Below are 27,727 nucleotides of genomic sequence, written 5' to 3' on the forward strand. Positions count from 1 at the left end.
AAAGCACAGTCTGAACTTTAAAATAAATCTTTGTTAAGCAATGCACTCACAGTGGAAATATTGAAAATCTTAACTAAAGTATAACTTGAGAAAAACGTACTGGCGTGTTTGACTTTAAAAAAGGTCTTCATTGCTGTTGCCTGTTTACAAAAAGAATGCATTAATTTAAAGGAAAATCAAATATAATGAATACATGCAACTGGAAACCTGAGAAGATATCTAAAGGCTGTTGATAATCTGTTTTTCAGTTTTCAGCATGTCTCCCTTTCTGCTGCTAGAAAACATTTAATGTAAACAATTATGACCTCCACTGACTGACCATAAAAATGCTGATCGATGCTTCACAAAAAAATAATAAGACTGACATCACGGCAGCATGTCCTTTGGCATCCATTAAAACATTCTTTCTCCCAGAAGTCACAAGTGTTTCTCAAGCCTCTGAATCAGGGACAAATCTCCTCTCAGTCACCATTCCATTTCACTTAAATAGTTTGTGTTCACAAAAATAATTCCATAGTTGATTGTGTTGCTCAGTCTGTCAACGTTCTCATTTTCAGTGCGAAAGTAAGCTTCCCACACCAGCACATGCACATGTACTGAGAATTCAGCTTCATTGTGATGCTGAGGCTGTCAGTGTGAGCTCAGAGTGTTTGCAGCAGGGGCCCGTGCCATACTTTTAGGCTTCATTTCTTTTGTTCCAGAAGGAGACGAGACACATTTTCATAAACTACAAATGTGATGCAGCAAGCGGGTGTGACACGAATCAAGTTTGGGATGATGCCTTTATAGAAACCAATGGCGCCTTCATTCCTGCAGAGACAGGGGGAAAAAAAGACCATGACTTAAAAAGGACAAAAACTGTTTTAACAGCCATATAAAAGTAAGTCTGAACTAGTATCATACCGCCATGTCCGTCCGATTACATCCATAACTCCATTGTATCTATTGTGCTGGTCTTGCAGGCGAGCTCGCACCACCTGATATGGGTACGTTGTGGCCACAGCAAATATTTTGGATAATGCTGCCATTGTGATATATTCCAAAGCATTCTGTGTACATAGATAAACAGTTGGAGTGGGGGTGGGGTGGGGGTGGGGGGGGGGTAGAAAAGGGAGCAGAGTGGGAAAACTGATGAGTCACTTTTCAGCTACTTATCAAAGGGCTCACTCTTATTAAACTGCAAAGAGTTTTATTGAACACCAAACATATTTCCAGACTGTTTGTGGCTCATGGGGTTAATGACTCACCAGCTTTGCATCTGAAGGCACTTTCCTGTATTTGTTATAGTCTCTCTTAAGCTCTTCGTAGGCCATGAACTGCAATGCTCCATGGGAGGTGCCAAACAGACCAGGAACATAGCCCTTTAAAAGAAGAGCTTTTAAAGTCTATTGTTCAGTAAACACTCAGATACACGTTATGTGTTATCTAGAAGTTGCCCACTAAACTGTGTATGTAGCTATCTGCCTTATCCAAAACTTTGATTCATGTTTTTAAAAAGTTATTTGTAAGTTAAAGGCATGCTTACACAATTCTCTTAAAAGCTAAATGATGCTTCAACATTCTGAATGTTTTTACAGTGTTTTCTGAATGAACATTTAATTATGAATGTTTTTACTATTCATAGGATGAAGTTATCCACAACAGCAAATATGAGCTGACGATGCCCTCTAGTGGTAATTGTTGAACCAACACAAAATCTGTAGCCTAATGAAATAATAGTCAACGTTTGTTGTTTTAATTCCTCCACTATGCAGCCCTGTTGTTTGAAACAAAAAAATAATTTTAAAGTAAAATAAAAAAAGACACACTAAGGTCTTACCTTGTATAGTCCAGGCACCCCCTCATGGCGGTAGATCTTGACCAGAGCATCTAGCATTCCTTTGTACTGTTTACCGGATGGGTCAGCATTGTACTGCAGCACCAGCCGAGTCTTGGTCACCCAGATTGGGTTTGTTATGGTAAGTGTTATGATGCCTAAGTGAAACAGGTTGGCCACTTTGTTAGATAAATATTTTCTAACATTCACAGCCAGTTCATTGGAAATGTGTACTTTTTGACATTCATGTGGCTAAAACTTCAGATCCATGCCCTGCCAGCTAGGATGAAGTGGTTCAGTTACCCCAAAACCAAATAAAATAGAGGAGTGTTTGAATTAAAGCTGTCTAAGTTAAAACAATGGTCTCAGACAAAACTGAAACTGATGCAAATCAACAGTCATATTCAATCATAATACTAGGCAGGCAACAACTACCACTCCTCATCTCCGCTCTTGGGATACGACAGTGACTTCTGTGTACTCACAAAGCTTACCAAGATGCAATATTTAAACCATATACAGCACCTCATAGAACATTTCAAAATGTTCACCCCCTCCACCACTCCTTCCAGTTACTGCCATCAGGCAGACACTAAAAAGTCCCCCTGACCTGGAAAAACATCTATATTAACATCTATCTATCCTTCATTCCCTCTGGTAAAACAATTCTGAACAAAGTCAAATAGACTCTGTACTGCACTTTGTGTTTCTAATGTAAGTTGTGTTTATTGTTTGAGCCTTGTCAAAGGACAACTTATGTCACTGTTGGGACAGACAATAAAGTTTATCTATTTATCTAAAACTGGCTCCTTCCCAACACTGGTCAAGTGTGCCTACTAAAAAACCTACAGACTTTTTTTCTTCTGCTGTTGATACTAGCTACGAAACAACCAACCTAATTTCATTTTGCCAGCAGGAAGCAGATCCATGTGACCATGTGAGAGCAGAGTGGACAGAAGGGTTATCTGCCTCCTGTCTGCTCGGGCCAGCTCGGGGCAGTAATAATGTGTCAGAAGGGCAACAGTTTCCAGATGCATGTAGGACTTACCTGCTTGGGCTGCGGACACCAGGTGCTCTGTGGCGCTTAATTCTGTTTGACGACCCTCCTTTATGTAGCCTTTTATTGCATTGTAGCTGTGAGGGATGTAGGATGTGTTTTAAAGTCAAAGCACTACATGTCAAGATACATGCATGATAAAATAAAGTGACAAGGTATTGCTTACGTACAACAAGAAGTAGAGACCCCATGATGCTCCAGCCCCCCACACATTAGGTGTCACTCCTTGGTAGAGTCCTCTTAGTCCCTCCTGCTGCCAAACACTCTTCATACAGTGCATTATGCCACTGTACTTAGGTCTTAACATTAATCCATCACTCACTGCATTGTAAGGACAAACATGGCATTTGATTATTCATTTTACACGAATAAAAAATAAAGACATCAAACACTTCTTAATGTTATCAAATAAATTATAAAATACCAATTTTCTCACATACGTTCTGAACATATGGTCTGATTAGAAAATTAAACTAGTGATTCACACCTAAATAGCTCTTAGCTGACCAGAAACTTGTGTTTCAATGTAACTTAAATGACTTGGTTACATTACAAAATGACAACATCATCATACTTTACCTGCAAATCTGATTTTGACCAGATCCAGAGGGTGCAGCACCAGTGTTGACACAACTCCTCCACTGAGTCCTGCGACCAGGTTTCCTATCTTCACATGGCTGAAGACCTGCTGAACATGTCCTCCTAAAGAGAGAGCAGGGGGGGGTGTGCTGGACAGCCCTGTCTCTGAAACTGTTCCGTGATTCGGAGCAGAGCTCATGTTTATAGGTAACTGCCTCAGCTAGCTGCTGTCAGCTAGTCGTCTTTAAAACCCGAGCTCTCTGTAAGGTTAATTAAGGCTACAATCTGACTGAAGACATTTTGAAACAGGGCATAAAGACGTAACTAACTTCTTGAAATCTCCTCATTCTCAATTCAACTAAACCACGCTGTTGACATGCGGTTGAACTCCATGAGTGTAGTAACATTATCCATAATGTCAAGCAGCAGTGCCTATGCTCGACCTTGCTGCTAACGTAATTTTTACACATTTAAAAGCAGTGATTCCGGCCGTATCCTTCAAAGTAAAACATTTTGAGACTAAATAAAGCAATTGCGCAAAAAATACATCTTTCTTAAATATAAAAGTTAATTCTACATATAAATATATTCGTTTTCATCGTAGCATTTTATCATAATGCTTTCAGCTACATTAGTCTAGATGCAAGTGTATAGTTCGACAAGGATGACACATGTTTTAAGTTGAAGACCAAATCTTATACTTCCAGTCTGTCTGTAACGGAACTTTGTACATTGACAGCTGTTTCGTTACGCTTATCTGTGACGCAACCAGGAGGACTAGACATCCCACAATGCAATGCGCTGTAAATTGACCCTTCTTCCTCAACACATGGCCGGTCCTTGCTATTTTTGCTATTTTCTATTTTAACCTGGATTTTGAAGCGGTGGTCCTTTACCAGGCCCTTCAAAATGAAAGTTAAAGTCCTCTCAAGGAACCCGGATGATTATGTCCGGGAAACCAAACTGGATATTCAGCGTGGTGAGTAGTAGTTAAGTTTAAAGTTCGTAAAGGTTTAACACGGTTTGTTAGTTAGAATGCGAGCCACATTTCGCTGCCACAAACACTTTCATTTTCTTCATTTTGACTACTCATTTGTTTGGAAGTTCATTAAATTCAAACCATGTCTGTTAGTTTGGATACCAAATACATAGCGTAAAGAGGAGTCATGTAAACAATTGAAGTTTTAGCATTAATTTTAGGCCACTGATGAAGTTGGGAATCAGTCTTCAGAAAGTGGCAAGAAGTATTTCAACGATAGGTCATGTCGAAAACTACATATTTTTAAATGTGTGTTGTCAATAATAAGTGAAATGTCCTTACAGTTGACTAAGAATTGATTACTCTCTCCTGTTAGTCCCGAGAAACTATGATCCAACACTTCATCCGTTTGAGGTGAGCAGAGAGTACACCCGGGCTCTGAATGCTACCAAGCTCGACAGAGTGTTTGCCAAGCCTTTCGTTGCCTCTCTGGATGGACACAGAGATGGTGTGAACTGCATGGCCAAACACACAAACAGTCTGTCCACCCTGCTGTCCGGCTCCTGCGATGGGGAGGTAACTATCTTTAGATCACCTTAAACAGTAACATGTGATAGCATCAAAATGTGAACTAATTGGATGTTTTATTTGTTTGCAAGGTGAAAGTATGGAATCTGACCAAACATGAATGTGTCCGCACACTCCAAGCACATGAAGGTTTTGTCCGGGGAATGATTGTCCGCTTCTGTGGAACATCCTTCTTCACGGTGACTGCAGCCCTTCACTTTCTAAGAATTGTTTTTTATTAAAGAAGTATTAGCATTTTAGTGAACATCTTACACAGCTTCTGATGTATGTTCTGCATTCTGACCTAAACAGGTTGGTGATGACAAAACGATCAAGCAATGGAAAATGGAAACACCAGGATATGGAGAGGAAGAAGAGCCACTTAATACTATCCTGGGCAAGGTACAGTCACAGGATATTTACAGAAGTATTATTATTCCTGCTTTGATATCTTTTCTCTCAAGTGTCTGTTAAAAATCCAAGTTTGATTTCACTGTAAGTGATTGTTGTCCTTTACAGACGGTCTTTACAGGGTTGGACCACCACCAGAAGGATGCTGTGTTTGCAACATGTGGCCAGCAGGTGGACATCTGGGATGAGCAGAGAAGCAGCCCAATCCGCTCTTTCACCTGGGGTGTTGACAGCTTCAGCTCGGTCCGCTTCAACCCTGTTGAGGTAAGACACCATGTATCCTCAGTACTCAGACCACACGGGGAAGAACACTTGGCCTATAGTCTCTGTCCATAGAAACACTCATAACGAGTTGTTTATTGTTACACCTAATTATCACCTTGTGTTTGATTTCTTTGCACAGACTGAACTTCTTGCCAGCTGTGCCTCTGACAGAAGTATCGTACTGTATGACATGAGAGAATCAGCACCGCTTAAAAAGGTAAGCTCTACCATGCAGAGGCTGAAGAATTTACCTTGTTCTGCCCAATTCTTTAATTTGAACCAGTTTGTAATAAATGTGTTTTCTTTTATAGGTTATTATGACAATGAGGAGTAACTCTTTATGCTGGAACCCTATGGAAGCGTATTACTTCACAAGTTCAAATGAGGACTACAAGTGAGTTGAGAATGTTGAAGGTTGTTACAGTCAATATCAATTCAGTCACAAGAGGTTGCACTCAACTGAAGGAATCTTACATGTAAACATGTTAAATGATGGGTGATTGACATGGTGTTTTACTTCTGTGTTTCTAACTAAAGTGCATGTTTCTCTTCTCTCCTCATCAGCCTCTACACATATGACATGAGGTACCTGGACAAGCCAATCACAGTACACATGGACCATGTCTCTGCAGTGCTGGATGTTGATTATTCCCCCACTGGGAAAGAGTTTGTATCTGCAAGTTTTGACAAAACCGTCCGTATATTCCCCAAGGATGTTGGCCATAGCAGGTTAGTATGACCCAGAATACCAAAATGGAAAGAAAATATTAATTTATTATATGTACTGTAATTGCATTACTGGTTAGCAGGCTTAGGAACTGATTTCTGTTCTTCTTCATCTTCAAGAACACCATGAACACATTTCTAGCATGTTATTATTTTTTAAAATAATAATAAAATATATTGTGCTAATAACTTCAACCACATTTCAATAACACACGTGTGTTTTCTGGGAGGTGAACTCTCCTGGGTCATCCACACACCTACATCTGGCAGGTCCCCCCCCCCCAACAGTTTGGGGTCTGCTGTAAAAATAGTAGAAAGTAAGAATTTTACCAGTGGCCAGCTATTTACTGGGTTTTAGTACCAATCCATGATGGTATTCCTGATGAGTATGGATGTTTGTAGTCCTGTGAATTGTAAAACTTCATTCTGTGTACATTTTGCTTTCCTTATCAGCTCATAAAAGCATTGTACAGGATACATTTTTTAATCATTTTTCTTTGTTTTTAAATTCAGGGAAGTTTACCACACCAAACGTATGCAGCATGTCATCTGCGTGAAGTGGTCAGCAGACAATAAATATATCCTGAGCGGTTCTGACGAAATGAACATCCGACTATGGAAAGCCAACGCAGCTGAGAAGCTTGGAGTGGTGAGTCCTGCCTCGACTTTCCTATTGTTCTTGCTTTCACTTTTAAAATCCACCAAAACTTAAAGTACATTTAAGGAAGCGTGTTGCTCATTGGCAGCAGTTAGTGTTGGTCTGTTTTTTTCCTCAGCTGTCAAACATACTTCATACGGTATCTCTCTCCAGTGTCCTACCTGATCTTGTTTTGAGTTAGCTGCATCCTTCGACACTGCCATGGCCCTGAGCCAACCTCAGCAGGGTAAGAGTGTGTTCCTATGCCAGAAGCATCGGCACTGCTGTTGCCAAATTCCCTGATGGATGCTGACTTAGGGTAGAATCACTCTCAATAAGTACCAATTGGCACAGGGGCTCTTGTGGCAGGTGGAAGTAACAAAAAAAAGAGAAACTTTCAGCTTGTGCAGTTGTCTAGAAAACAACGGCAAAAGAAACAAGTGACATTTTCTGTTTCTGGAGTAGTCTTCTCTTACTTTTTACATCTTGTTTAGCAAGCATCATATGTATTTTAATAGTTAAACTGTAAACAGCAGAAAAGAATTGCCTCCATGTTTTTTAAGATCAACTGTCAAATAAATCTCCCATAAACGTTGGGAGATGTTCCAATGCCCAAAATGGCTTCTATGGCTGTATAATAAAGATCAATAGACACTCATGTGCCATCTCCAACGTCTATCTTTCATTCCTAATCGGATTCACTTTTGCTTATTCTCTTCATGCAGCTTCAGCGTGGAAAATTGGCCTGCTTTTGGCACTTGTTTTACTGTCACTGTATAAGAGACGATTTATTCGCAAGCTTTGCACTTAAAGAGATCAGACAAGGGCTGCTCCTATCAGCAGTTTAAATCGGCCAATAACTTAAAGCAAGCTACTCTGAACATAATGAAGCATTAACAATCAAGTCATACTGAAAGGATCTTTAATTATCAAGAAATGCTGAAATGCTGAATCAAGGCTTTGTGTCTGTCTGAAGGCATCACGTTGGATTAATCAGGACTCCTCTATCAGCTGCTGCACATCACTATTTATTTTTTGGACTTACTTTGCATGCAGCAGGCTTTGCTTTCAGTGTAAATAATCATTTTAATTTTCAAATATATAGACTGAACCAGCACCTTTAAAAAAAATAAAATAACATTAGTTCACCAAAAGTTTTTGGGCCTGTGTCGGCCGCCACATCCACTTTTTTAATTTAAGTCTCGGGCTAGCTAACCTTCTTTCCTTTGGTCTAAGAAGAGGCCCCACTTTTAGACTATATCAAGGCTCATAATGCATAAAATAATAGTTTTATATTATCAACAATACAGATTGATTTTGTTTACATATTGTATATGTACATTTTAATGACATTACTTTTACCTATATGGTCACTGACTAAAGAACACAGACTGTTTTTAAAGAAGTCAGCAAGGTTAACTTATGTACACGAGCTGAAGCTGCCAACAGTAATGTCATCAATGCTCTGTCAGTGTGTACACTGAAAGTGTTCAGTCACAGTAGTGCTGTGTGGTCAACATGCAAGAATCCAATACACAGTCATTGTAGTTCACATGTAAACCTGAAGAAAATAAATTAAAAACCTGAAAAGATGCTTGTGTGTGAGAGAAGCTGAGCGCTCATGCTGCTGGAGTAGACAGCTGTATTGATTTAGGATAGAAGACAGAAATATTTTTAATCCCCCCCCCCATGGAAAGAACAGCTGAAGATACACAGCAAAATTGGTGAAGGGAAAGTAGGGATAAAATGCACTGAGGGACAAACGGATTTAGAGGGCAAATGACCTCTGTAAAATCCAATATTTATCGCAGTTGACAGACTGACTTCAGGTTGAACTTTCCTTTAATTTTTTCTGTCCAGCTAAATATTGTAGTTGAGTTCTTTTCTGTTTTCCTTTTTATGACAAAATATAATCAACATGCCCTAACTTTTGGATTTACTTTGCTTGTACTTTTTGCTTTGTCAGACTTTTCAAAGGTCTCAGCAGATCTCAGTGAAAACCATTTGTTAGTATCTGATAGGTGCAAAGTTTCTTAGCTATGAGCAAAAGGTCAGTGGCATCATTTTGATTCGTGCAGAGCTGCTCTTCTATTCCCACACCAAACTAGAAATGTACTTTTGATAGGACATGTAGGTTGTAGTTTTAAGTATTCTGGTAGATATTTTGGCATCAGTGCAATGGACTGTAGGTTACCTCATCTAGTGTAATGAAGGGTCCGCTGGGCTCCAGTTAAGACTTACACCTTGCTGTAGCCTACTAAGTTTTTTCTAATGACACATTAGTATCGGTGCATTGAGTTACCAGAGTGCCACCAGATGTGATGACTCTGTTCTATCTTGAAACACATTGAGTCAGATTTTTGTGATTGTTGTTGTGTGACAAGTTTAGATCATATGAGCCCAGCTATCGAAACAAAATCACATTCTGCAATCTTCTATCCATTTAATGTATAAACTTCATATTGTAAAGCAAGCTAACCATGTACAGTATGTATCCAGGGGAATTAGTTCAGTCCAACAGTGTCTAACAGCTCTTCTCCAAGAAATCTGAGACAAATCATTGCTTTTAATCAGAATAAAAGCCTTCAAGGAGGGCTGCCTCAGCCAAGACCAGGCTGAGTAGCTGCAGGGTTTTATGAGCGAGACCGAGGGATGCCGTTGAGCTGGTGTCTTCACTTTTTAACAGGCATTGATTCTCTTTTGAATGAGCTTGTGTCAAGCTGAAATTACTGCTTACTGTAAGCCAAGATTTTATGATCTAAAACAGCATACTGTAACTATCAGGTATCAAACATTACCCCCACTGTACACCCCTTTAAACTCAAATTGAACGTCTTCTGGAAATGCTCATCCCAACTTGAATCAGCACCTTTAGAAGAAATCTCCGATAACGCATCACTATGGGAACTCTAGATGCTACAAATGACAAAAATCATGTTTGTGATACAGTAGGTGTTTCAGAGAGGCAAAGTTGGATTTTTTTTGTATGTGAGATATTACTTTCTATTTCTACAAAATGGTATCTAACCGAACCATCCCCCCCTGTGTCATGTAGCTGGCCCCAAGAGAGAGGCAGGCCAGCAACTACAATCAAAAGCTGAAGGAGAAGTTCCACCACCACCCGCAGATACGGCGCATAGCTCATCACCGACATCTACCTAAGAGCATCTATCATCAGAGCAAGGAGCTGAGGGTTATGAAAGAGGCTCGCCGCAGGAAGTACGTTTTCCTTCCTTCCTTCAAGTTGTGATTATGCTAGATAGTTTATCTTTTGGAATGTCATGGCTTCCCCTTTGTGTCCATGTTGAGGAGGTGCTCACTTACACTGCTGCAAGGCTAGGTCTGACCTACGTAGTCGCACCAGCCTCATGGAAATCCTCACAGATGGAACCGCCCCCTATGACATGGTCTCTCCTTGCATCCTTGTTTACAGCTGTATAGTGGATTGATCGTCCCACTTAATTCTGCCATCCTGTGATTCAACTGCTGTTTTTTTTCTACCAACACAACATACCTGTGTGTAGACTTTCAATGATTAACTTCCCATGATTAAGGCATTGTTTTCAGGGTACATTGATGTAGTCTGTGACGTAGGTGTTAGGTCAACAATCTCATATTCATTCTCTTCTACATTTCTGTTGGCTGATCACTCCCTCCCTCTCCATCCTGTCCTGAATATTCCAAGCAGTAGATTTGATTTATTCACTTCCTCTTTTTGTTTTCCAGGGAGAGGAATGTTCGAAAGCATAGCAAACCAGGAAGTGTCCCTGTGGTGTCTGAGAAGGAGAAGCATGTTGTGACTGTGGTGAAATAAGAGGCAGAAACAACAACAACAACAACAACAGAAGACAGAGGGGTGCAATCCAGAGAGGAGATGGAGTCCCACGATCACACCCATATGGGACACTTTTCAGACTGCTCCTTCTTAAGGATATAACATTTTGGAGTTGTATGATATGGAAAAGACAAGTGACTTGTTATGGATCATTTGAAGTTTAAGGACTAAGGCTGTGAATACATGAACAACAGATATTTTAAAGCTTTCCCTTTTTTCACTCATTTTGGTCCTATATGTGAAAGGGGCCGATCAATGGATCCAGTGTAAAATCAGAGCTGTATGACTTGGTACAGGCTTACAGTTACTGTTCTTTGTGTTATTGTACATTTTAATTTAGCAGTTTAGGAATCCTGCCTCAGTTCTGTATCAAAACTATCAGGGATGGTATGAAGCCGAAGTAGGCTTCACATGACAAAAAGGTTATGTCATTTATTACGTGTCATAGCCTTTTTCTGCTTGTGTCCCTGATCGTCTATAACAAGTATTTTCTTTCTGCATGTCACATTGATGACATCAATCATAAGAAAAGGCTAATTTACACCTTGGATGGTCTCTCCATGATCCATTGTCTCATGGTGCTGCTCTTTATGGAACATGTGCACGGTCTTAATAGCTATAAGAGAGCTTAAGAAGATGGCTAAAACCTAAAACCACCTGCCATCTACTTGGCAGCTTGATCCATAAAGTGGGCAGGATTTTCTAATTTCTCAGTAAGTTCTAAGAATTGGTAATGTTAGATTATCTGACAACCATTTTTCCCAAAGTATACTGATGCCCTATCCTTCGGTCAATATCTACAGGAAACTTTTTTTTTTCTTCAATGGACAGTTTTAGATGTTCCAGTTGACACCAGTTATGTTGATGCCTGTTTTTAAGATCACAAAATATGTTCAGAACACATTTTCACAGGAAATATAAGTACATTGGAGTTACATACTGTTTGCTAATGTGTATTTGTAATAAAGTTCTTGACTAAGTTATTTCTCTGAAAACATGTAATTAGAAAGTAAACATGATCCGAATTCCTAAAGTACTAAGTCAACACCAGTTTTACTCTTATTTGTTGTGTTACAGTAGATCACTGAAATGGTGCTAATTTACTTAAAGCCCTAATGAGGCTGAGGCTGTATCCTCTTAATGTTGTCCTTCAAATCCAATCAACACTGTCGTCTTAGAGAGAGAGAGATGGCTTTGGGAAAGGGTCTGGGATCAAAAGGAAGGACTATTTCAGGGGTCATTGCGGAGAGATACAATCTACATTTGAAGTCTCCTCAATAGTATTTATTTTGATTTTTTTTAGAAATATATTACAATCTACCACTTCTGCGTGCAGGTAAACATTTTTTCATGGGAAGATTAATCTGTGTTTTTTTTTTCTTTTTCTCATTCCAGTCTCATTGGCCCATGTTGAAATGAGCCCAATTTTTAACAGAATATTTCAAATAGGGGCTTAATACAATTAAAGAAGCTGAAGCTAGAGTTAGGGTTTTTTTTCTTTCAACTTTATTTCTAAATGTTGACTGTCAAGTATAATAAATATGTTCTCATAGAGGAGTACAGCTGACAGGCATCTAGTAACCATCAGTATTTCTCCCCTCCATCCAAGATATATTTTTCCCTATACCAACTGGCACTAAAGCTTTCTTTTACATTTTCTAAATACATTTCAAATCAATGAAGTGTAGCATACTTTGTCCTACTGTACACCTCATTATAACAGGGTGAAGCGGAACCACTGCCACACTTCAACTTCACGTAATGACTTTGTCACTAATCACCATAGTCATATTCTGTATTTATTTTAGTATTTCCCATTTGACCCGCTCATGGAGCTCATGATCTAGTTGTGAAGTAACGACATATGGAACTTGCTCTTCCAGTGTAACTCCGGCCTCAAGTCTTGTTTTTGCAGCCGCTTTCTGCCTGCTGTCAATGAACATCCAGCGCGTCCTTTCGGCTTTATTCCTCTACGTATCCATCGCCCCGCCCCTTCCTCCTATCTGGATTTTCCCCCTCCTATCTCTCCCTCACTCTCTCTTGCTCTCTCTATTTCAATAACCCTCCCCCTCCCTTCTCTCCCCCCCCCCCCCCCCACCTCTCTCGCTCTCTCTCTTTCCCTCTCTCTCTCGCTCTCTCTCTCTCTGTCATTGCATCCATTTTTGTGCATTTAAGAAATCTCCAAGAATTACCAACCTGGAGGAAAGCGAGCTAACCACAGTGACAGAGGAGGGCTAAGGACTCCGGACAAAAACAAACCAGGACTGACCGGGTACCTTTTATTTCATCATGCGAGTGAAGCCTCTCTAAAGGATGCCAGCGATGGGTTAGACAGGATCTAACATGACTGCAAAATAAAAGGCAAGAGTTGCTTTTTGTAATCCTCAGTTTTTTTCTACTTTCTTTAATTTCCCTGCTTGGATGGAAGCCTGTGATTGGAATACCCAAAGGTTGTAGCCTACAGCCTGTGCACTTAAGGGCATCTTTTTCTAATCCTGACTCTTACCTATTTCAGGCATTTTCATGTGTAAATTTAACGTGAATATTTCAAATTTCCTGTTTGCAGTCAGAGCTCATTCGGCTCACGCAAATGTGATTACCCTTCTATAATCGTTAATAGATCAGATTAAAGCTTGTAATGAATATGTTGACGCTTATTTCTGCAGCACGGTGGAAAGTGTGCATTATAGGCTACTCTAAACCAAAATGCCATGCCGTCTATGAGCCACAGTGCCTGCAGCGTGCCCCACCGCAAATTTGTCTAACGGCATGAAATGTAGCTGAAACATCGGCCAGAATGCTGCTGGTTGACGGTGCTTTTCTCGTTTTGTAGCCACTGTGTGTAAAGATGTCTGCTCCACACGGGCCCCGGGGCGGCCCTGGCCCTGCTGCTGCTGCTGCTGCTGCTGCTGCCTCAGCGGCCGGCGCCATGCCGGAGATGCCGGACCTCAGCCACCTCACCGAGGATGAGAGGAAGATCATCCTCGGTGTCATGGACCGACAGAAGAAGGAGGACGCGAAGGAACAGTCGATGTTAAAGTAAGATTGCGCGGCTAGTGAGAGCTGTTGGTGCTTTTGGTGGTTGTGATAACCCCGGGTGTTTGTTGCTTGTTATTGCAGTGTGAATTTCTATCATTGTGAGGAACTGGAGGATCATGTTGCCTCTTGACATCCAAGCTACAGCTCTAACAGTCGACTACTAGCCGACCGGTAGTTCAATCTTCCCCTTCCTTGTTTATCAGCTCTTGACCCCCATTTATGAAATACTTTTTCTGAATGACTGAACATCATTTTATAATGCGGCATACTCTCCAACCTCATTCCCCCACTTTGTAGAAGCTGGAGCTGTACTATAATGGGCTGGGTTAGCAGCAACGGGCGCCATTTTCACGTTTAAAGCACGCCAAATTGCTTAACCTTTCCCCACGAACGTCACCGAGATTACACAATATGACAGTGGAAAGATCATTTAAGGTGTCCTTTGTGGCGATGGCGCACGCGGGGTGTGTGTGATTTCAGCATTAAAGTCTCGGTAGATCCTGCCCTCCCCCCGCTCCCCTTATGTACAGATGTCGCTGGGAGCTGTTTCAGCACCACGGCGCTGTCCACTGGAGGGTTTGAGTTTTTAAGGTGGACCGCACTGTTTCCGCCATCATCACTTTAACCTTTACTGTGTGAGCCATAACTCTGCTTTATAGTGGGTTAGAACACTCTATCATCTTGCACTGTTCATAAAAACACACTTAGTTGATGTGTTGTTGATTTAAATTTGTGTTTGACCTTCTTAGTCAAGTCAGGCAAAAGAGAAGAGAGGGATTTCAGGGCTGTGGCCTTAAACATTTTTTGAACATTTAATAAGAGAGCAGCAGAGATATACGACTTTAAGTAAGTCCATCCAAATTTCTACAAGACATCTCTGGCAGGCTTGCTGTTGATGCAGCGTCCAAGCATGGCCAGTAAGATTAAAAGGCTTTTTTTCCACCATTACTGGCATCTTTTTTTTGAGGAATTAGAGCTAAGTTTTCCATCATGTGGTAAATGGTATCACTAATGCAGCATTCTTAATGAAATTAAACTTGTGCAATCCCTACCTAGTGCAGCTGCATGGTAAACATGACTCATGTACTTGAAGACACAGCTACCTCAGCCACTGCTGTGCATGCTCTGTGAATCACCCAGGCCTTCTCTGCCTCCTCTCCTATCTCAGGGCCCCCTCCTCCTCAATAGCTGAGTGTTTTTTCCTATTTCTCTTTCTCTGAGGTAGAGAGGATTGTCAGTTTTAGTCACTCTTAGTCTGACAGTGATGTCAAAGGCTTGTCATGACTGAGCATGGGCAGAAGAGGCTGTTTTATGTGAGAGACATGACTGACTGACTGACTGACTGACTGACTGACTGACTGACTGAATGGCTGGTGGACTGTCTCACCATAATGTGAGGTAACCCTGATTACAGGCCACACTAACTGAAAGCATACAATACATCAAAAAGGGCCTTTGCATTGATGGCCTGTGTGCAGATTCTGTTTCCAGCATGGCCTCTCCCTCGCAATCCATTGTAGGGATATGATCACACAAACTGGGCTCCACTACTGACAGCTGACAATGAAGTGGGTGCACCACTTTGTTGTGTTTGTAGGATTCTTATTGGTTTGATAAGAGTAACCCTTTACCTTTTAGTCTAATAGTAAAGTTTTCTTCCACTGACTATATCAGTTTGCTTTCACGTGTTTGGTCTATATGTACAAGGTGACTCATCATGAGTCATCAAAACAGTAAATCCCCACTTTCTTTACCGATGAATCCCACATGCATAACATATCCTAAACCAGCGTTAATATGCTCAGCCCTGGCATAGGTACAACTGCAGTGGATTAATTTGTCACTGGATGCTTTCTTGCATTTTGAGCAGTGTCAGAAGCAAACACCCACACTGCAACATCCAAACCTATAGCCTGTGCATCTGCGCTGTCACATTCACGCTCCAATCCCACAACAGCTTGGGTGGATTTTTGACAAAGAAGTATTTTGAACATCCAAGTGTGTAATCTAACAGAGGGAATCCTGGGAGGATATAGGAATGAAGAAGAGAGCGAGAGAGAGAGGGAGAGAGAGGAGCCTCCAGCTGCAGGGCTTGCCAACTTGCTGTCATCTCACTGGAGGTGCTACAGAGAGCATGGACGGAAATCCAGTGCTGCTGACTTGCATGTAATTAGCTACTCTTTCTTAGCCTGTTTCTACTTAGTAGGCCTGTATATGTGTCTGCAAAATGAAGATGCGCTCAATCCATATGAGTGAATTTCTTAAGTCCATAAGATGGCACACTACAAATCTGTGTCTCATTCTTAGAATTCCATCCTAGAAAGTTCATTAAAGCTGATGTAATTACATTATGTGAAGTTCAGGACACCTCTCATAATAAGCTATCTTTCTATGCATCAGTGAGTCTCTGAGTATAGTACAAGTGAGTGGTTATGGGATCTCCACCCCCACCAGACCAGACACTGTATTCCCCACTGTGCCTGTGATGGGGTGACCTACAGTCTGCCTTGGGCCCCACTTCTCCTTTCTCTCTGTTCCTCTGTACCTTTAGGACTGCTTCCTGTTTCTGCTTGGTGGATAGGGAGGCAGGTGGAGGGAGTAACAGTCTCCACTCCTACCTCCTACCTGCTTATGCTTTGCTGTTTTTCTTTTTCTCTTGCTCCACATAATTTTACCTTTTAAATAATTAATTAATTTAATTAATTATTAATTTGACCTTTATTTGGCAAGTGTGACAACACATTTATGATTGATATAAGCACATAACAGTATTTAGCTTTCTTTCCATATCGACCTCATACGCAGGGTCATATTGCAGTTCCTCCTCTTCCTCATGACAGTGAATTTGGGGGACTGTGTCATTTGCTCAGGGAGCTCCTTTAACTGTGCTAATTATGCTGGCTGCCTTGTAGGAGGTACTCCCACTGAGATGCAGCTATTCAAGGGCTGTGAGGTATCTACTGCTCCGACGTCTATTTAGGCCCTCCCATATTTAATGCACTGAACAACAATTGCTCTTGGTTCCCATTCTGTCTGGGAACACAATATGGTGGTTTTGATATTTATTTTTTTATCAAAGAAAAGAAAAGTCAAAATACCCCCATATGTGAGCATTATGTCCAAAACCCCTAATATTATAACCCCTGAAATACATTTGATGAAATTGTGGTACTGACTTAAACTCCATTGAAGTCGTATAGTTTATCTATGAACATCATATTTTGTATCAGGACAAAATGGGATGGTTGTTATTAAAACTGACACCACAACAAGCTGGTATTTCATACTTACAAAATGAGCTTATCAATGACTTGGCCAAATGCTGTCATACTAATATTCTAAGTAATAAAGTGAAAGTACATTCTTATATGCACCATTCAGGTCTTTTGGGGGATTTCCAGGAGAATGCATTATACAACTGTCACAGGCTGATGAATACTCTTTGTAAAACATTTGTAATTAATTCTACTGCTGTGTACACTGTTACACTAAATATTTACAGTACTTCTTCAGCCCTCCTGTTTACACTACGACTCTTCTTTGTACACTGCATACACTGATGAGAATCCAATAAGGCAAGTTATACATTATGTAATCTTGACATTTCATAATGAACAGAACTAGTGAACATTAAATATTTACATAACTATTTAAAGGCTTATATGAGCTAGGAATCTTATTTTAATCATAGTTTAGTGTTCCTAATTGGCCTGTTTCAGTTGTAAACTTTAATTGACACACCCTCTTGCTGTTCTGTCCTCAAACACTTGGCAATAATCATGCTCCAGGCTTGCATCAAGCATAGCTTTGGCAAGAGGTGTAGGGGGGATGGGGTGTGTGTTAAGAATGAACAGCGTTGACCTAGAATTAGCTTTGATTGATCACATCCCATTACCTTCTTCTATAACCAACCCCCCCTTGCCCCCCCCCCCCCCCCCCCCCCAACTCACACACCTCATCTTGGTCATTTATCTGATGGGCTAGAGAGCTCTGGGTACCAGCTGGGGTTAGAGCTACTGAGTGGGCCTGTGTCCCTGGAGGCTTACAGTAGGGTCTCAGTCCTCTGAGCGAGAGAGAGAGAGAGAGAGAGAGAGAGAGGGAAAGGGGGGGTGGGGGGGGGGGGGGGGGGGAGGCAGTGAGTGCACACACACAAACACATAGTTCATAAGGTATAAGCATCAAAACGTGATTTGGCACTGGACCGAAAAAGACCATAACACAGATTTAGTGACCACAACTTTGGGGACAGAGACAAACCCAGCAACCCAATGAAGACACATCATGTCATGCCCACAAACAAGAGCCAAACGCAGAGCTACACTTCCTGACACCATTTCATATCCCAAAAAAGAAAGAGTGAGTTTCTTCACCAGTGAAATATGATAATCCAGTAAAACATTACAACTGTACGTATGATTGAAAATGTTATTGTATTTGTCTTAAAAGGTAATAGATAGTGTTTTGTGTAGTGTATAGTTGTAGCTTGGCACATCACAGTACTAGTTTTTCTTATTGTCTCAATTATTGTACTTCATGGTAAGCCTTGTGTTGTGTGTAAGGTATAGTGTTCATGCCAATAAAGCAATTAAAAAAATAAAAATAAATAAGAAGAGAGACCTATGGTTGTGAAACGAGGCGAGGCAATAATCAGAAGCTTCCCACTGGACAGTATACAGTATACAAGCTCTCCGCCTTCCTCTTGTTCCCTTAGCTCACTCACCCATGCTCACTCGCTTTCCATGCAAAGAGCAGATTCTGTCATGAGTGTTCCAGTGCTTCCCATCCCCCATCACTTTCCCCAAGGGAGAGAGGGGGAGAGAGTGGATGCTGTCTTGACTCCATAAAGCAGAATGCACACCAAATGAATACATCATGATGCCAATTAAAGTACCAAAGGGTTTTGGTTATGAAAGATTGACACATTGTCAAGTAGTTAGGCTCAGCTGGCCAAAACACAGCTGACATCATTTAAATGCTATATAAAATACAAAACAAATATACAGTATATGTAGGTTGTGCCTTTGTAGTGGTCAAGTTGGATTATACTGGTGTAAAGTTGGTCATCTGGTACTCTACTACCCTTTTTCACATTTCAGCATGAACCTGTTGTTTTTGTTGCATTGGCTTTATTCCTCTACTTGGATGTGCATCTTTTCTCTGTTGTTTGCTGTATTTGTGGAACCATGAACCACTGATTAGACGTATATTATTTCAATTACAAAGCAACATTAATCCGTTTTTGGCCACTTGTAGAATCCTAAAATAATCTGAACATCAGCTGAAGCCTTTACTGTAAATGTGTCAAACATGTCACTTATTACACATCCACCAACCTGGATCAAATTGGGTGAAAGTTGTGTTTTTGGCCAAATGGCAAATGTAAGTTTAACAACCAATGTATGTCAAGTTCTGTATTCATGAATTACTGAGAAATATATAGGTTCCTTAAATAGTGAAATGCTCTGCTCACTTAGTAGTTGCTAACCTGTCAGTGTGTCAGGTAGTGTTGGAGTTGGTCTGTCAAAGAGTTTTTGCAGGATGCAGCTGCCTGTGTCTGCCAGATACAAGGTTGATGAGAGTGGTGAGACTTGAGATAGAACAGTAAAGTTGCAGGACTTAAAATGATTAATGGCACAAGGCTGACATTCTCTGCTGGTTATACTTAACAAACAACCTGTTTCCTTTTACAAAGAGTCATGTGAACCAAAGCTCAACAAACAATACAGATTCATGATGATTCATAAAGGCTGGTGTTCTCAGAGCTCTGGGTCATTTTGCAAATGTCGGTCAAACCAGTTTGGATCAAACAACTGTTACATTAGAGAATAAGGACAGTGTGATCAATTCAAAATAAACTACATCGATTGTATAAAGGAACAAACAGTATAACAGTGTAGTTGCCTGATGATGGATGAAGGGACGTTATACAGCTCTACATTGCAGAAAAGTTTCAATTAGGCTTTGGACACAGGCAACAATGGTTGCAACGTGTTAGTAGAGAAAATGTATTGTTTGCTTTGGCTATTTCATTGGATTAGATTACAAAAGAAAACAATACTTAATTTGTTCAATGTCAAGATGTGTTTCCCCCATACCTTAAGCTGGGTGAGAAAGGGAAAGAGGGGTCACTTGAGGATAAGCTAAAAAGGGAATAGAAAAGGAGATGAGAGTGCAGGAAGAGAGGAAAGTGTAAGACAGGTTAACATTGGAGAAATGAGAGGAAATGAGAAGGGACAGGAGGACAAGAGGAGAAGGGAGGACAGGAAAGGAGAGAAGAACATCAGAGTGAAAATGAGAGGAGGGACATTGACGTCTGAGATGCTATCAGGTCTGGTTGCTGATATGACAGCCTCAGTCCCCATTGACAGAGCAATCAGCCTGCCATCTCCCATAGCCTGCTATTCTCTTGCGTGGCACAGCACAGCATAGGGCCCTATTGTCTCTCAGGGCTTTGTTCTAAATAACATCTGCATTCGTCAGCATAGGTTTTGTTCTCTGCTGGGCTCTTATCCCTCAAGCAAAGTTTGAAGGGATTTTCCTGCCCCTGGCTGTGCAATTTGAAATGCCCTTGGCGAAACATGGCATCAGGAAAATGTTTTGGAATGAGAAGTAGGTTGTAATAACTAGTACAAGGGATGTTGTATATCTATGGTTATGTATAATAAAGCCAAACACTGCAGTGCAGGGGAAATGTCATTTTTACAGATACATTCAATAATTAGTGAATAGAGCCTTAAGCAGCAGTATTTTTTATTATAAGCTTTGTTTGAGCAATAAATGTTGGACTGGTTATATCATCAAAACAATACTTGTGTGTATTGTGTTTTTTAATGTTTTTTTTAAGTTGCCAGTTCAAACCATACTGAGAAAGCATTGTTTGTGCATGCATGAACATTTATTTTAAGATATAACACAATATTGCCCCCAGAAATAAAAAAGAAACATGCCAAAAAGTATATTATTACAACATTAGTGACCAGTAATACTGTACTCAGTCACAACAGAATCTAACAACAGCTCCAGTACAAGAACATCTGGCTTCCTGTTACATAAGCCCCCCAGCATGCTGTGCAAGAGTAGCCTGAATGGGATCAACACAATTCAGGAGAACTTCAAATACAGCTGGATAGTAGTTTGTTAGGGCTAAAAAATGAAAAAGGAGATCAGGGGAAAATGTAAAAGGTTTCCTCCACAAACTAGGGAAAAGAGAGTAGAAATGTGAGAGCAGAAAACATATAGAGAATTGCCCACTTTATCACTTTTATTGCCCATTGTCACCATCCACCCAGAGTATAGTTGAGAGGAAGATATAGAGCATCTGACCCACTGAGAGAGGCTGAGTGCTTCAGGGAACACGTGTTGCCTGCTAAAGAGTACCTGTACAATACTGTACACTTTCTGAGGAAGTGAAAACAGAAACATTTCTGTTACACATTCAAACTGTAATGGGAAGGCTGGCACAGGTGCTCTGTCAGTGTAGATACTGTTGTATAGCTAGTGAGGTGTGGCGCGTTTATTCTCCCCTGTGACATTCCCTCTGGGTTTGTTTTATGATCGTTGAACCCTGAAAGGTCAGAGAAAAGAAAAGAAGTGAAAGGCACTGAAAACAGAAGAGATGTAGAGTGAGGCTGCTGAAAGGCCAGGTACTAGAGGTGGAACATGCACCAGGTCATCTCAAGCTTATTGCTCTCAAAGAGTGAGAACCCTCATGCTGTTAGTTGGACTATTAATAGTGGAGACATTCAGCTTTCTGCAGTGGCCAGCAAGCAGCCAGGCATCTAAACAGGCAACAAGGCCTGAGGTCATTTGGGCTACCAGGAGAGCCAGGCAGCAGAGCAGAGAATGCTATTGGACAAGCTCCAGCTACCAACAGCTGACTCCTGGGAATCGTAGAGTAAATGTAGTTAATAAAGAAAGCAAATGAAAGAACAAGGGATTGATACAGTGTTTATTCTTTGTACATTTTGTTAAAGACATGATTTAAGTTTAAATCATTGTTTTGATAACAACTGATCTGATTTGGAGATATATCCTAAATGTTTGACCTGTTCTACATTTCCAGATTTATATTGTAGTATTGTTCTGATACCAATTAGTAGACTTTTTGTGAAATAACTGGTCATTTTTGTACATCACTTAAAGTTACTGGTAAATTTCAATAGCAACATCCAAACAGCTTGCAATGAAAGATGCAAAAATGTTGTAGCCTGTCCACTTAACCAGCGAATAATAAACAGGCATTATGATACTCAAATACAGCCAAGTGAGAGCACGGTACTTTGTGCAGAAACAAAAAAGTCAGAGATTACAAGTTGCTCTATTAGAGGATTGTAAAGCTTGTTGAGGAATGTTATATGAAAAAATACTTGTTGTAATAATAAGAGATCATTATGTGATATACTGAAAATCAACAATAATTAAAGTAAAGACATTTTGGGGATAGAACATGTTCACAAGAGTTACAGCAGGGCATTGACATCTTGCACGTGTGTATGCATTTAGACATTGGAGCCTTTAGATATACACAAAACAAATGGACACAAAGCACAGGCAAACAGCAAGAGCATGGCTCTTCTCAAAATTAAAAAAATCAACTTACCATCTGTAAAGCTCACAAATTGGTATATTTGTAGACAGATGGAACAGAACTTGACTAACTTCTCCTACTGCTTGAAGTCTTTATGCTGAGCTAATCTACCTCTCCTACTGTACCTCTCATAACAACTATTTATCATGCTTTTAATACAGCCACTTGGATGTGTATGTTTTGTGTGTGCACACTTACACAACTGAAGTTCCTAACGGATAAATAAAGTATTTGAAGAAGCTCCATCTTCATATGTTTTGGAAAGTGAAGATTAAGTGGTTTATTCTCTAATCTAACAACAAATGAGTCCTCTTTTCCAAACTAACTAATCAAACAATTTTTCTTCTCATCTTGCTCCATCCTTCCATCAATATTGTCTCTTTTCCAGCTTGTTTAAATTAAATTGCCTTAAGGGGAATAAAAGTTTTCTAGAAAAGTTTGGCAATTCATTTATAGTTAATCAGGTAAAACAGAAATGTAGCTTTCAGCAATTCCACACCTTGCATGTCTCTGAGTAAGCTAACAGCTAACACTGACAGAACAGCTAACACGTATTTATAAGCACATTTACACATCATGGAAATGTTTCTGGTTATAAAACACAAGTTTCTAAATCTTTTCAACAAGGACAAAACTGCACTTATTTAGACTCGCTCTTGAATGACAGTTTATTTGTTTGATATGAGGCACCTTAGTAAATCATTTTTGGTAAACTAAAAACCACATGAAATCATTTCCATGTGTAAAATTATTTTTAAAGCGAGATAACAAAGAAAAGACCTGTGTTATCATTTTTTCTTGACCCTGAAGTGGGAGTGTGAACGGGATATAATGTAGTCATTTTTCTTGGATTAAACTTCTATTAATGTTGGTATGTTGTAAGAACAACTATTGACAGAAAGGAATTTTAGAATAAACCAAATGTCATTGCAGTCAGCAATAAACTGACTTGTGAATACATTTCAACCCCCCCAGAAGCTTAGCTTTATGAGCTGGTGTAGTTACTATCCCTCTGTGTGTTTGTGTGTCTGGCCATATTTTGCTCAATCAAGACTCAGCTGGTTGGAGCAGGTGCACGCTGGTGACTAAAACATGTGCATGCTGCCTAGCCGGTCCTTCTGATATGCCTTTGTGTGGCCCAAAACCCAATTCATTCAGTGCTTTCTATAAACAAATGTGCCCTCCCTTTATTCCTTCAGCAAATGCACGCATGAGAGATACTACACTGTCAATGAAACACCCACACACTCACACACTCAGCAGAAGCCCCACAAACAGACACTAGAATATATGATGTAATGATTGATGCAGTGATTCTGTTGTAAAACTTCATATTTGCTTATGAAACCTCTGTTTTAGCTAAAATCACATCATTTCTATCCTGTTTATATTCCAATTTGTATTTCTCTTTTGATTCATCATTTTTCTAAACCAGTCATTATGAATTGGATATTGGTGTTAGAGGTCTGGCTGGGATCAAAGATTAGGTGCTTAGTAGCATTACAGTGTATACATGTACAGTAGATGCTGCATCGGTAGATTACAGAGGGAGAATAAAGAGCAGCCGTTATTATAACGTCACAAATGCAGCCCTGGCCCTTATATAATCCCACTGTTTGAACACTACACACAGCAGTACCATGTAACCTACACTAGGACATACTGTACAGCATATAGACCACTGCTCACACTGCCTAGGGCTGAAGGTGGCTTTGTGTGAGCTTTCAAAGCATTATTCTGTAGATTCAGTATCTGAATTCATGTTTTTGTATTGTTTTTTGTATTCTTGTGTATACTACACTATCTACACTCTTCATCTCTGTCATCTGACACTGATCAAGAGAGAGACACAGACAGCTGATGTTGTGATCCGGGGATCGTGCTCCTCGACCGAAGTCTGATGGAGGATCTCCCACTAATCCCTTAATATCACTCGTCTCACTGAGATACTACCGCCATTGCCATGGTGATGCTGAGATGTGGCCTGGATGTGTAGCAGTGGAATTGGGAGGGAGGGGAGGAGGGGGGGTTGTTGCTGCACAGAATCACAACAATCCTCATTGTAAAACATAAATACAATAATTTGAAGAAGTCTTTCAAGGCAGGAAATGCAGGCATTGAAAGTGGCCAGGCATCAGGCCATGTGGGGGAGGAGAGGAGGGGGTTAGCTGTGTTTGCTGTAGACTGCGAATAAAAGCTGGTCGCCTTATCCTCAAGTGGGTGGCTGCTTGGACGGTTGGACGGCGGAGAGGCGGTTAATGCAAGGGAATCCTTTGATTTTGGGTTTTGTAGCAGCCAAAGTCAAACAGATGATTCAAGTCATTCGACAGATGTTGAGATCAAGTTCCAGTTAATCTAGTTAAAACGTATTGTGGCTACATCTGTTTATTTTGTTGATCTTGCAAATATTCAAAGCAATTTTTGGTCCGTCTTATGTAGTCCTTGTAGTATATGATATCTTAATTGGGTATCAGATAATTCCAAGGTGTGTAACATCATGTGGCATCTACAGTAATATTCTAGCAAAGTGATGGGTGTGACCTGTTTGCAGTGAACTGATATCAGGTTTCTCTGGTGCTTGTCTGCCTGTGTACACTGTGCTGTATGCACTTTAGTTAAGCAAGCTAATTCTGACGTGCTATGGTGCTGAATTGGGACAGGAAGGAGCAGAGCGAGCCAACAATAAGCAAGGTATCTATTACTTCTCTATTGTTAGCCATGGCCAGTCTATTAATATTTTCCAGAGTAAGACACAAGCAGCTGACTGCCGTTTCAGCACAGCCCACCCACTGCTACCAACCAGCAACAACAACATGATGGAGAGGTTTTTGTGTGTGTTTGGGGATGGTACTATTGGGATTTCAGTTGAGGGCAAGGTCACATAGAGGCAGAGAATTGGAGTGATCATCACTAACAGCATCATTTGTATCTATTGTTTTTAAAAACTGATGCATCCAAGCAAGATTATTTCTCATCATAACCTGAGGTGTTCCAGTTAGCAGAGAGTCAGTCCCCAAAGAAAACAGGAGGATATGTTAAAACTAAACTTCAGCAAATAATAGCAAGACTGCACAGCATTGGTGCTTTAGGAGTGCTTGGATGCCTCACCCTGTATAATATAGGGTTAGAGGAGGACATGGAGATGCATTCAACCATCTCTCTGTCTGGCTATGGGAGCTAGAGATTGGGCGAACGCAAAGAGCAGTGACCTATCTCTGGTGGGGTTAGGGCTGAGTTTCAAGACTATTCCCAGTGGAGCTGTTGAGATGTGTGTGGGAGGAGTTGTGACGTAAGCATGGGACAATGTCAGCTGCCAAGGAAGTGCTGATCACAGCCAGAATAAAATGTATCTGTGTCAGGATGAATAAAGGGGGCTGTCAGAAGAAGCAACCAAGCATTCACATACAAAGTGAGACATGTTCATATACACACCATTACTGCAGCAAACAAGCACATATGTGTATGAACACAAACATGGTGTATCACTACCTCTGACTAAATGTTGCTCATGTTGTTGATACAGTTCCACTTTACAACAAACTAACTGTGTTATGATGAATGTTGTGCATATGTTTCCTGTAAGTCTCACATGGAAATACACTTGTGAATGTGTGGGCTGCTGGGTGATTAGCTGACTCTTTGCCACTTGGAAATCTCTCAGGAGTGGAGATATGGAGCAGCTCAATTGAATCCTGGCAGGTAATCTAAGGAAACAGATGGATTTTAGTTATATTTGGCATGAGATTAGCCACTTCCCCGTTGCTCAGAAATTCTGCTGTTGCCAACTCTTGTTTGACAATCTGAATATTAGTCCTTGGTCAGGAGGTCTGAGTTGTGTGCTGTTAGATTGCCTATTCTGATGAGTGTACCCCATGGATTCAATCCTATCTATGCTTTCTAAGGCCCAGCTGTGGTAGCTGGCCAACCCCATCACACCAAGGCGCTTGCCCTCTCATCGTCCCTCCTGCCCTGCCTATCGCACTGTGCCAGCGCCCTGTGCCAAAGGAAGTTATCAGTGCTCTATCCCCTGCCCCTAATCCTCTCTGAGGTGGAGAGAAAGTGTTAAGTAGCACGTCTTCTGGCATTTATTGGGGAGGTAGAATGAACAGGTGCCTCAAGACCTAATCATCTGTCTTCAAATGAGCTCCTATTTTTAGCACACTTTTTCTTTCTTGGAGTTCTGCAGATAGCGTACAGTAGAGGTGATGCAATGGAATATTTCTGTTTAATATAATCACGCTTTGTCAGACACCATACATGTAGATTTTCCGTATGTGGCTGTGTGGGATACAGTGACACAATTTTAAGTGACATAGGATGTTATGTAAATAATTGAGTTTTCTTCCTTGGTTTTACTTTATTTTGGTTTTGTTCCGGACACTACACATATTTCAAAAGGTCCAAACTCAATCTTAGAAGGCACATGTTCATTGACATTTTGAGTGAAATATATAGCTATACTGTAAGTAGCACATTACACAAAATAAATACGTTGTTGATTCATGATACAGAATAAACGTACTTAAATGTATAATAACTCAATGTCATCCAAAGAACACTAATCTGCTTCTAACACGTAAAAGTTGTGACATGCTGATTTCACTACATGTAGATGTTACTCCCTATACAAATATTATGTTTCACTAAAACCCATAAAAATTAACCCTCCTCTCCTCATCCATTTGTTCCATTAAAATGTTTTCAAAACAGCCTATTGTCATAGCTATGCTGTACCTGTTGTATATATGACTCTATAGTCTGGTTCCTGGAAATTTTGATATGACATGCGGCTTTCTGCTGAATATTAAAATTCCCTGTTCTGAATATTTTCAATCAAAAAGTAATGTTTTTTTTGTCAATAAAAAGACGAGGAGCACTCTTAAAAAAACACATTGTAATTTAAATTACTTACATATATATATATATTTTTTTATTACATCATTTCCACTTGAATCTCATATCAGAAACTCTTTTTGTATAGAAATAATTTTAGATTTTTTCAATACATAGCATTAGTTAGAACAATTTAATCAAGAAACCCACATGAAGGTTTACTTAAAGTGTGTTCTTATATCATGACCAAACGGCAGGAGACATTCAAAAGTTATTGATGGAGCGTTGGTAGCCAAGTGGTTAGTAAACACGGCCCATGTTCAGAAGCTGTGATCCTCCAGGCCGGTCCGACCTGTGGCTCCTTTCCTTCATGTCGTTCCCCACTCTCTCTCTCCCC

The 27,727-nt window shown here is 40.4% G+C and overlaps 3 protein-coding genes across 17 annotated transcripts in view; 2 read left to right on the plus strand and 1 right to left on the minus strand.

Moving 5' to 3' along the window:
• Positions 1-11: 11 nt before the first annotated feature.
• Positions 12-3,912, minus strand: LOC132984398 (solute carrier family 25 member 32-like). Its single transcript, XM_061051226.1, has 7 exons — positions 3,453-3,912; positions 3,044-3,194; positions 2,865-2,950; positions 1,820-1,974; positions 1,248-1,361; positions 904-1,049; positions 12-810 (listed from the first exon to the last, which is right to left on the minus strand). Exons 1-7 carry the CDS (start codon positions 3,649-3,651, stop codon positions 684-686), a joined length of 978 nt encoding a protein of 325 aa, XP_060907209.1. The 5' UTR covers positions 3,652-3,912; the 3' UTR covers positions 12-683.
• Positions 3,913-4,237: 325 nt separating this feature from the next.
• dcaf13 (ddb1 and cul4 associated factor 13) lies at positions 4,238-11,854 on the plus strand. Its single transcript, XM_061051225.1, has 11 exons — positions 4,238-4,431; positions 4,808-5,007; positions 5,091-5,198; positions 5,311-5,400; positions 5,518-5,673; positions 5,813-5,890; positions 5,985-6,067; positions 6,238-6,402; positions 6,913-7,048; positions 10,092-10,255; positions 10,763-11,854. The coding sequence occupies exons 1-11, from the start codon at positions 4,362-4,364 to the stop codon at positions 10,848-10,850; spliced, it is 1,338 nt and encodes a 445-aa protein (XP_060907208.1). The 5' UTR covers positions 4,238-4,361; the 3' UTR covers positions 10,851-11,854.
• Positions 11,855-13,011: 1,157 nt separating this feature from the next.
• The window catches only part of rims2a (regulating synaptic membrane exocytosis 2a), a 142,471-nt gene continuing 127,755 nt past the window's right edge, over positions 13,012-27,727 (plus strand). For 5 of the 15 annotated variants that reach the window (XM_061051253.1, XM_061051245.1, XM_061051247.1 and 2 more), the window contains exons 1-2: positions 13,014-13,232; positions 13,705-13,910. In XM_061051253.1, the coding sequence (XP_060907236.1) occupies positions 13,720-13,910 (191 nt within the window). In that variant the 5' untranslated portion in view covers positions 13,014-13,232; positions 13,705-13,719. Of the gene's footprint in view, positions 13,233-13,704; positions 13,911-27,727 lie in introns of all 15 variants that reach the window. The other 10 variants (XM_061051240.1, XM_061051241.1, XM_061051242.1 and 7 more) reach the window with 4 other exon arrangements.

This window comes from Labrus mixtus, chromosome 11 (genome assembly GCF_963584025.1).
Source record: "Labrus mixtus chromosome 11, fLabMix1.1, whole genome shotgun sequence".
Classification (NCBI taxonomy): domain Eukaryota; kingdom Metazoa; phylum Chordata; class Actinopteri; order Labriformes; family Labridae; genus Labrus; species Labrus mixtus.